This window comes from Acanthochromis polyacanthus, chromosome 3, assembly GCF_021347895.1.
Source record: "Acanthochromis polyacanthus isolate Apoly-LR-REF ecotype Palm Island chromosome 3, KAUST_Apoly_ChrSc, whole genome shotgun sequence".
NCBI lineage: Eukaryota > Metazoa > Chordata > Actinopteri > Pomacentridae > Acanthochromis > Acanthochromis polyacanthus.
Window position 1 is genome coordinate 18,151,492 of NC_067115.1, and position 9,929 is coordinate 18,161,420.

General features: G+C 40.0%; 1 protein-coding gene and 1 long non-coding RNA gene across 2 annotated transcripts; one reads left to right on the forward strand and one right to left on the reverse strand.

Annotated features, from left to right (window-relative positions):
- Positions 1 to 1,396: 1,396 nt before the first annotated feature.
- Positions 1,397 to 2,238, forward strand: LOC127533307 (ecto-ADP-ribosyltransferase 4-like). The gene is made up of 2 exons (XM_051945949.1): positions 1,397 to 1,402; positions 1,504 to 2,238. The coding sequence occupies exons 1-2, from the start codon at positions 1,397 to 1,399 to the stop codon at positions 2,236 to 2,238; spliced, it is 741 nt and encodes a 246-aa protein (XP_051801909.1).
- Positions 2,239 to 2,846: 608 nt separating this feature from the next.
- LOC127533364 (uncharacterized) lies at positions 2,847 to 4,580 on the reverse strand. Its single transcript, XR_007941119.1, has 3 exons — positions 4,258 to 4,580; positions 3,620 to 3,751; positions 2,847 to 3,325 (listed from the first exon to the last, which is right to left on the reverse strand). It is a non-coding gene; the product is annotated as an uncharacterized LOC127533364 (long non-coding RNA).
- Positions 4,581 to 9,929: the final 5,349 nt, after the last annotated feature.

The following is a 9,929-nucleotide window of genomic DNA, read 5'->3' on the forward strand; positions in this document are numbered from 1 at the left end:
TATGAAATTGTGTTTTAGCATTTCCCAGTTGGGGTCAGAGGACAGGGCCAGCCATGATAAAGCACACCTGGGCCTTGTTCAAGGGCAGAATTAGAGTTTGAACCTACACCCTAAAGAAAGCAGAGTAAAGCAGAAATTGGAACCCAAGCATGCAGAGCACATTAGATTAGCAGTCCATCACTTTAACCACATGGCCACCTCGTCTTTTCTTAAGTTTTTTTTGGCCGACAGGAAAGGAGGGAGAAGAGTAGGGAGAAGACATGCAGCAAACGGGAATAGAACCCGTACCGCTGCGTCAGGGAAGCCCTTGTACATGGATCGCCCGCTTAAGCCGTTGAGCTATCTGGGTGGCCCCACCTTATCTTTTTTATTAATCTATTTATTTAGTTGTAGCTAAACAGTGCATTGACTGATGAGTAAATTCAAAACTAGGCAACTGGACACGACCTTTGATACATTTGCTATGAAACACAGCACAACTGAGCTTGTTACAAACCTACATATAGTACACGCACACGCGCGCACACACAGACACACACACACACAGACACACACACACACACAGACACACACACACACACACACACACACACACACACACACACTTGCAGAATTCACCCACAAACCATAGACGTGCAAATGTGCACATTGTGTATGTGTGTTAGTGAAAGTCAGGGGGTATATATATTGCTGATCTTGACTCCTAAGCAGATGTAGAGCACCCATCGGCTGATCAAGACTGCAGACTTGTGTGGTTCACTTTATTCTCAACACCTCCTTATCCTGAAGACAGGTGAGTTCATCTTTCAAATCAAATCAACTTTTTGTTTCAAATTGTTTAAATAGTTTTAAAATTTTGCCTATTATACATGCAACATATTTCTGTGATACTAGTACACATTTGCTGACTTCTTCTGTGACTGTATTTCAATCCAGGAACGGTTTTCCAGACTGCTCAACGAACATGCTGACCTTTGCTCGACTGTGTTTACCCCTTTGCTGGTTGCTGTCAGTGGAGTCCATGTCGGTAAGTGAAACATAAGATCTTCCCAAAATTTCACCAATGAAGAATGTTTGGCACAAATTCCATCAAGAAGTGCATACATATTTCAGGCCCAAAAATGTTCTTTGCACAAGATATGAAGCACATAATCTTCAATACAACCGAGATAAGGGAGTAGTGGGCTGCAATAAAATTAATTTCATTAACTTCTAATATCATTTCTAAGCTATAAAGCATTTGAGGGACCAGTTATAGCATTTGCCTGCATTAGCATTGTTCTCCTGTTATTTACATGTTCTTTATTGCATAGAAATAAAAGCTAATTCAACATGTGACTATTGCATGACAACTCCAAGAGCGATTTTGATCTCAATCTTCACTCTTATTTTCACCATGCAGGCCAGCCATCTAAATAGCCACATCAAATACCAAGCTACAGTTTGAAAAATATGTCTTGAATGGTCTCCATTGATCTTTCTCCTTTCCCCATTTCCTTTTAGATTCGTTTTAACTTCACCCTACGAGATGCCAACAAATCCGTCCCGTTGAGCATGGTTGAAGATTCGGTTGATGACATGTATTTTGGCTGCAGTGAAGAAATGATGAAGACAGTCACTCACAAATACCCTGAAGAACTGGATGTGGGACCGTATGCAAAGGCCTTGAAGAAGGTGAAAAAGTGTGTAGAAAAAAATTTAAAAGAGAAAGAGGATGAGGCTCTGACCAAAAACCACATGCAAGCACTTTGTGCTTATACATCTGACTATGTGTATAAGGAATTCAATACTGCAGTCATGAAAAATGGAGGTGTCTATACTTCATCATTCCAATTCCACATTTTACATTTCTTCCTGACATCAGCCATACAGATCTTGAATAATAAGAACGATTGTAACACTACCTATAGACGAACCAACGTTATGTTTACTGGTAATGTCAACCAAAGAATTCGGTTTGGTTCTTTCAGCTCCAGCTCTTTTAGAACAGACCTGCGGCGCTTTGGTAACAAGAGCTGCTTTAAAATCACAACATGTACAGGCGCTTATTTAAAAAGATACCCAAATTTGGGTAAACATGAGGAAGAAGTTCTCATTCCCCCCTACGAGGTTTTCCGTATCACTAAAAAATATGAGGGCAACAGTAAACTTCCAGAGCTTAATGACTGTGATGTTGTCTTTGTCTTGAAAAGTGAAGGAGATCATAGTAGGCTCAACTGCAAAATTGCTCATATATGAAAGTTCAGTGGTTCTTCTCCAGCCAGTGGGAATAACCAAGTCTTGTTCCACCATCTTTCAACCTTCCACATTTCTTGCCACAATTGATTAAATAATCATTTTAAATGATGTACTAGACAACATCAATAAATACAAATATGTAGCTTCATGCTTTAGCTTTTTTTTTCTGTTGTACTCTGAAGATTTTTTTTCCTCTGCAACATAATCTAATTTTCTGTGTGCAATTTCTAACAGAATTTTTTAATATGCTCATTTTTGCTTTCATAAAATATATAAATTTACTACTGAAAAAGTGTGTAAAATAACCTCTAAACTGTCAGGGAAGGAAGAAGTTTGTGTCCTGGCTGGTGTAACAGATGTTCATTTATATGTGACAGTCTCACACTGTCGCTTTCAGTTATGTAGATCTGCAAAGAATAAATGAGTGGAACAAATCTTTGTCTCTTATCTTGTTGTGTGTGTTCCATTTTTTAAAGGTGTTTCATAATCCTAGTCCTAAAAGACTTCTGTAATTAAGCACATCATTATCAAAGTGCCAAACCGGAAAGTAACAACTTTTATGACAAATCAGATATATTATTTCAGTATTTAATTTATTAATTCTTGCTTTTATTATTCTTTAAACAGACATATATGTGCAATTTCAGAATTGTATCTTCAAAAAAGGTCACACAGTTACATACAGTATATGCCATTAACATCCTGCATGCATGCTTTTTATTTTCCTGTGGTAATTTCCACAAAAAAGTAAACCCATGAAACACTGAAGCCACATAGAAATAAATCATTATTTGGGCAGAGTGTGATAAATTAAGGAGCCAGAAAAGCTGTTCAGGCCCTCAGCATTCCCACATAGCTGCCTGCCGTTAAGCAGCTCTACATACATCTGGCCTCCTTGCTGCAGTGACAGAAGACTGAGAGCTGCTGTCCTCTGAATCCTCCCTGTTGTCTTCCCAAGTTGAGGCCATCACTTCCCCATCTCTCATGAGTCATACCTTGTAGTACATCCTCTCACCTGATGCACCCACCTTCGAGTACACCGAGAAGGAGAAGGAGCAGAGTCCAGAGCGAGGTGCTGTGAATATACCTGGAGGAAAATCGTTTTTATTTAGAAATTTTTTTCACAAGGCACCTCTGTATTTTCAGCCTCCAGTTCAAACTAATCCAGTACTGACAAGTGTTGACTCGCTCTCCATATTCTGTACTCAACATGTCCACACAGTTAAATGTCTATTACATTTCTGTCAATCAAATATTAAAGCAGTTGATTTCAGTACTTGCTCATGGTTGGAGCTGCTAGTTATTCAGATGGAAATCTTGCCATCACATGCATCACAATTGGACGCATATGATGGTTAAATTATTGCTTGTGAGAGCTTACCTCGTGCAGGGTTATATCCACTTCCATGGTTGAGGGTGACAGTGTCATCAGGAATCGGCCTGCTCCTGGTGAAAGGGCCAAAGCAGTTTGTTTTGTGGCTCAAAGAAGCTGTGAATGCAATCCGTATTCCTCCTGAGACAGAGGGAGGCCGGTAAGAAAGCTTACTCATGTTAGCGTTCATGTAAGATACTGGTTGTCCTCAATTTGAACTGAGTATATTTTAAAAAGCTGTCTAACACACACAAAATCTTTGATTCAACATCTTTTGAAGAGTGCATGTGAAAATCAGAATACCTAACTGCACTTATACTGGAATATTTTTGTGACCCGTGTGAAAAAGAAATAAAATTAACTTCCTATAAATCTCATCGTACCATCTATTTATGTCTTATAAAATGCTGTTGGAAGGTTATGCCACTCACTAATTGATTAGAATAAAATGTAAGAAAGTGAAATAAAGTGATATTTCAGTCTGATTATAGTCTCAGACAAGTTTTTTTAAAAACTATTTTAACTTTCAGCTCGGGTTCAGAAATAAACGGAAGTTTGAAAAAAGTTGAGACGCTTTGTCCACATCCATTTTTTAATGTAAGCAATCCCTGTGTAGCATACCCCCTTGATTGAAGGATGACACTTACTGATGAGTTTTTTGGATTTATTGGCAGTAAACCCTCAAACTTCACCGTAAGAGCGAGAAAACACAAAGCAACGTGTAAGCTATAAATGCTAACTCTTACAACCATAAGACAGACCTTAGCTTTAGTAATAAAAATCAACAAATGTACACATTCAGTTCCATGTAACATTCCAAATTGCTCATCTTTACACACAAACATACCTTGTGCCTCTTTCAAAGGGGCTGCTAAGTGCAAAATACATATTTATGTGTCAATGTCTCTCCGTGTCCTGATCCTTTTCTGTCTTATTTTTGCTGATAAGCAAGTTCGCGCTCAGCTGCAACAGGAAGTAATCATTTCAAAGTATGAGCATGAACCGGAAGTTACATTTAGCGACTTTAAATAAAGGTAAAATTCCAAAATAAAATACTGCAATCTTCTTTGGCAAATAAAGAGATGTACTGGGTTATTTACACCCTGAATCAAATAAAACAGTAGAAACAGCACAGATTTTTTTTGATCAGGAATAATTAAATGGATATGGACTTTATAGCTTTTTTTGTTGTTGTTACATTACAACAAGGATGCTATCACCCTGTTGGAACAATCTCCTCGACAGGTCCATCATTCTCATAAAGATTTCATCCTCCACTTCAAAGAGCTCCGTGGCTCCACAGCAGCAGCCCCGCAAGCGACTGAAAGCACATTCACAGTCCCACTTTCTGCATGGCAGCTCCCCCTCCCACGCAACTACAAATGAAGAAGGAGGGATGGGAGTGTCAATTATCAGTAAAATCAGATGCTTCTTTGTGCTTGATCAATAAAAATCCTTAGCATATACATATTCCATGGACAAAGATAAACATATTTTGGCAAAAATAGGGTTCTGGCAATGACATCTTGAGACAAAATCAAATTCCATCATCAACACGACCAACAAAAATTAATATAATCTGATAGACTGTAATTGTATTACTTAGCTAATAATGATATTTTTGTTTTTATGCCTTCTGTCTAGAAAAAAATGCAATATGTCAAAAAAAATTTAGTCTGTATTGTAATGGGGACAAAATAATGTTGTCTTTCTCCTCCTCAACCATTGGATGTACAAGTATTTTTGTCACCTATCCCAAGGAACTCAAAGATTGGAGACTGAATCACTGGAGAATGCTGCCATCTGCTGGAGTTTTCTTAAAACATCATACCTGTTACCAGCACTTAAACACAGAGCAAGTTCAGGCACATCACAACAGGAAAAAAACAGGTATGCAAAATAAAATTAATGACGGCTCAGTTCAATTTAGCTGCTTCAATATCAAGATTGTGGTGCTGTACTTTCTGGAATAACCTGTTTCCTATACAAGTCAAAGTTCTATTCTTGGCATAGAAATACTACAAACCCTTAAAGCTGCTGTCCGGAGTTTCCGTTTGTTTTCAATTTATGTATCATTTTTTAACAAAGCTTAAATGTGTTAGTCTAGTTCGATACTATAATATAAAGTTAGTATAACGCGATATGAAAATTTATTCCTGAGCTCCGCCTTCCTCTCATAGACCTCCATGTTATTCCAAAAAGCGCCGGTCGCTGCCGACCAATCAAGTTCGAGCTTCAGCTTTGTCATGCTGTCAATCAACGGTTACGCGCACAGCAAGCAAGCCCATGCAGAGGTGGGCGAGCTACGCACTACGCAACCGCGCGCACATTTGTTTTGCTTGTGGAGGAGAGAGCATCAGGGATCAGCAACTTCCAGAAAAGTTACCAATCCCACGGCTTGTCAGGCCAAGAGACTGCAGGACGTTTTTTGGCTCGGGGTGCTCGCGTCGCTCCCCGACCACGGCCTCCATAGCCCGCCTGACGGCTTCGTTTAGATGCCCGACCTCTGGAGGAAGATGTTGGGGCGTCTGGGACATACTCTTCGTCAGAGGAGTCACGCAATTCTGAACTCTAGATAGAAATAAATAAACAATGTAACACATATACACGCGTAAATGCACTAAGTTTGATAAACAACGTCATCGAGAGGGATACACGAGTGTAATCACATATTGAAACTTTACTCGTTCGTCCGAGCAGATTCATGTTATTTTGGTATTAGGACAAGTTAGACTCAATACAGCATTCTAACGTAATTCCTTTATTATTTACTCAATGTACTAAATGTAGAAGAGTGGAAAACAGCAAAACAGGCGAGATGCTGCAGCACTCCGGGCACTCCTGTCATGTACTGCGCGCGTGCACAAATAAAGGGGCGAAATCAGACGGAGGGAGGGTGGGACCAACAGCGTTTTGGGAGACGCTGCGATTCAAACTCCGGACAGCAGCTTTAAAGGCAGTATCTGCAAATTAATCTTGGGACTGCTATACGACTATATTATCCTCTATAAGGAAAAACATGTCTACTTAGTGAAAGAGACTTGGAAATAGAGATGAGAATACTAAAGAAGAAAAGTGTTAACAATGACTATATCACACAGCCACAATAATAAAACCACTCACAGATGAAGTGCAGATCACTGATCATCTCATTACACTGGCTCCTATCAAGAAGTGGGGCTTATTAGACAGCAAGTGAACAGTCACTTCGTCAAAATGATGCGTTGGAACCAGAATAACTGGGCAACATAAAAATCGGACTGACTTTGATGAGGGCCAAATGGCTAGAAAACTGGGACAGAGCAGAGGTGTTCTTGGTCTGTTGCAGTTATTACCTATCAAATGTGGTCTAAAGAAGGACAACCAGTGAACCAGCAAAAAAAAAAAAAAAGGTTCTAAGACCCACTGAAGGACATGGGAACCAAAGGCTGACCAATGTGGTCCGTCCAAACAGAAGAACTACTGAGGCAGAAATCACTAAAAACCTTAATGATGACTAAGATAGAAAGCTGTCAGATTACAGTGTGTTGTGGCTTATCGGGTTGTGTAGCCATAAACCAGTCAGTGCTCAGGCTGACCCTTTTCCACCACAAAAAGCATTTGCAACAGGCGTGTGACTGTCAAACCTGCACCGAGGAACAATGAAAAACGATGGCCTGCTCTGTTGAATCTCATTTTTTTTCAAATGATGCAGATGTGCGTGTTGTTCACCTGTGTAGGAGATTTTCGTAGGATGCACTATGGTAAAATAGCAAGCCGATAGAAGCTGTGTGATGCTCCAGGCAATGCTCCGCCGGGAAGCTTTGAATCCTGGCATTCATGTGAATGTTGCTTTGACGCATATCACCCACCTAAACATTGTTACAGAACATGTATACCCATTCATGGCAACAGTTTTTCCTTGATGGGAGTAGCATGTTTCAGCAGGATAACACACAGCAAAATATTGTTCAGGAACGGTTTGAGGAACCGGACAGAGGTGTTTACCTCGCCGCTACATTCGTCATATCTCAGTCCATTCGAGGATTTGTAGGATGTGGCGGAAAAACAAGACAAGTTCATGGATACCACACCTCACAACTTATGTGACTTTAAGGATCTGCATGTAACATTTGGTACCAGATACCCCCAGACACCAGCAGAGGTCTAGACACAGTTATTATAATCACCAAACTAAATGCACTCTGAGTTTCAGTTGACCAGAAACAGTGTCTACAATTCACAGGTGTTCTTACACAGCCCTCAGTCAAACCACAGGTGAAGCAAATTTATTCACATGCACACACACATACTCGGGTTCCATTTCCCTGCATTTAATATTTCAGCATCCGTCACATCCGTCATGTCCATATCTAATATTCTTACTAAGTGCGCTTGGTAGAATCCCTTAACCAGTATTATGCATTGGTAGCCTAGCCGCGCTAGACAACCCACGGCAACGAATTTAATTCTCTGCCAGGGTGGGTCTAGTTACCCTCCATAAGGCTCGAGGCTGGATTCTCCTAAAACTGGCCGGACGAATCACCATGAAGTGTAGAGTCAGAAGGTGGGCATAACGAAGTGACGACAGAGGCGTGACGATTCTGACAGAAACAACCAGTGCACAATAAACAGTTACCTTTCGACTCGGCTTTGGCCACAGCCCTTAAAGATTTGAAGCTAAAATTCAACTTGAAAGATAAACAAAGGACGGCACTTACAGCCATGGCCATAAGTTTGGACACAGCATGACTTACTATGACTGTTTTGATGTCTATTACAGAACATAACTAATAGTTTTTGACAGCACCAGTTTAATTAGTCAACAAATCAACAAGGGATATAATATTATCAATAAATTCCAACAATTGGAATAACTTTGTTCCCAAAACATAATATTAGAAGAAAATAACAAAAAAATGCAGTACTTTCACAACCAAATTTGGTAAGAATAACAAAATGACACCAAACTCTTTTGATGTTTTTTTTAAATATGAAACTTAATATAGTTCTCAGGAGTTGTGTACTGTATTGTAAGTGACAATTTTGTGGTATTTTCTAAGATTCACAAGCGTCATGGTACTTGTGTCCAAACTTATGGCCATGGCTGTAAGTGTTTCACTGAGAAGAAAGACGTATTTGGACTTATGCCGACGGGATATGGCAAATCCTTAATATACCAGTTGGCTCCGCAGCTCCGCGACTCCGCTGGTTGGGAAGCTAATGGGACTTCGCCACAATCCGTCGGTGCTCTCGGAACTACGTCAGCCTATTCGTTGCGTTGATTGGTTGTATACCTACCCAATTGCTGCAAATGGATTTGATAGACAACCTTTTAGCCCGCCTCCCTCCCTGTCGAGCTTCCCTAGACCCTTGTGCCGTCAGAAACATGGGTGTAGCGTGGCTAGGCTAATGCATTGGTGATGATCCCTGGTTGTTTGTAACAGTTGAAAAAATATTTACATCATACACCATATTTCGTTTCCTGTTGTTGCTCTCAATTTTGATGTTTTTGGGGGGTTTTGGGCAATATTTAGATTGGTTAGATAGGTTGTTCAAGAAAAACCACCCTGTTTAATGGAACTGAGTGACTGAACAGACATGATAGTAAGCAAGCAATGTAAGCTAATTTTTTTAGGCAGTATCAGGTGCCACACCACAGTGTATTGCCTGAAATGGATCGACAAAGTCAAAATTCACTCTCACTTTTTGTTCTCCATTAACTCCTCAGGGAATTATCTGGCATTTAAGCTACTGAACACCAACTGATGTTCACCAGGTTGTTGCCGTCTGCTTGCTTCATCTGGAAAATGACATAGCAGTAAAGTTGCAGGCTGTGAAAGCAAACTGAAAAGCTCCATAGAGCTGAAGGCAACTTCACGGTTGAATGATAATTCTCTGTGTTTGTCACCTGAAGCAACATATTACTCCTAACACACAGCCAGTTCATCTATTGGTGATTTAAACATATTATTCACTGAAGGTTTAATATGATGATTTGGTCCCAGCCATATGCAGACATAGCCTTAGGTTAGAGAATTTTAGTAGTTGACTGTGTCCTCATAAATACCATGTTCACTAACAACTCCTGGAAGCTGTACTTTATTCCCTGACTTTGGCCTGCTCATAAAGAGAACATAGTCATGTGAAAATGACTTCGCCTGTGGTCTGATGCATGCAGAATGCAACCGCATCTTCTATATTTCCTGTTTCTCACTGTGGTCACCTTCTAAACAAAGTCAAACTTAGGAAGCCAAAAGAAATTTTACTCACAGGCACATCTGACTGTAGTAAAATGAATACGCCTGTAATCATGTCTTAGTTTCCTGAATCAGATGTT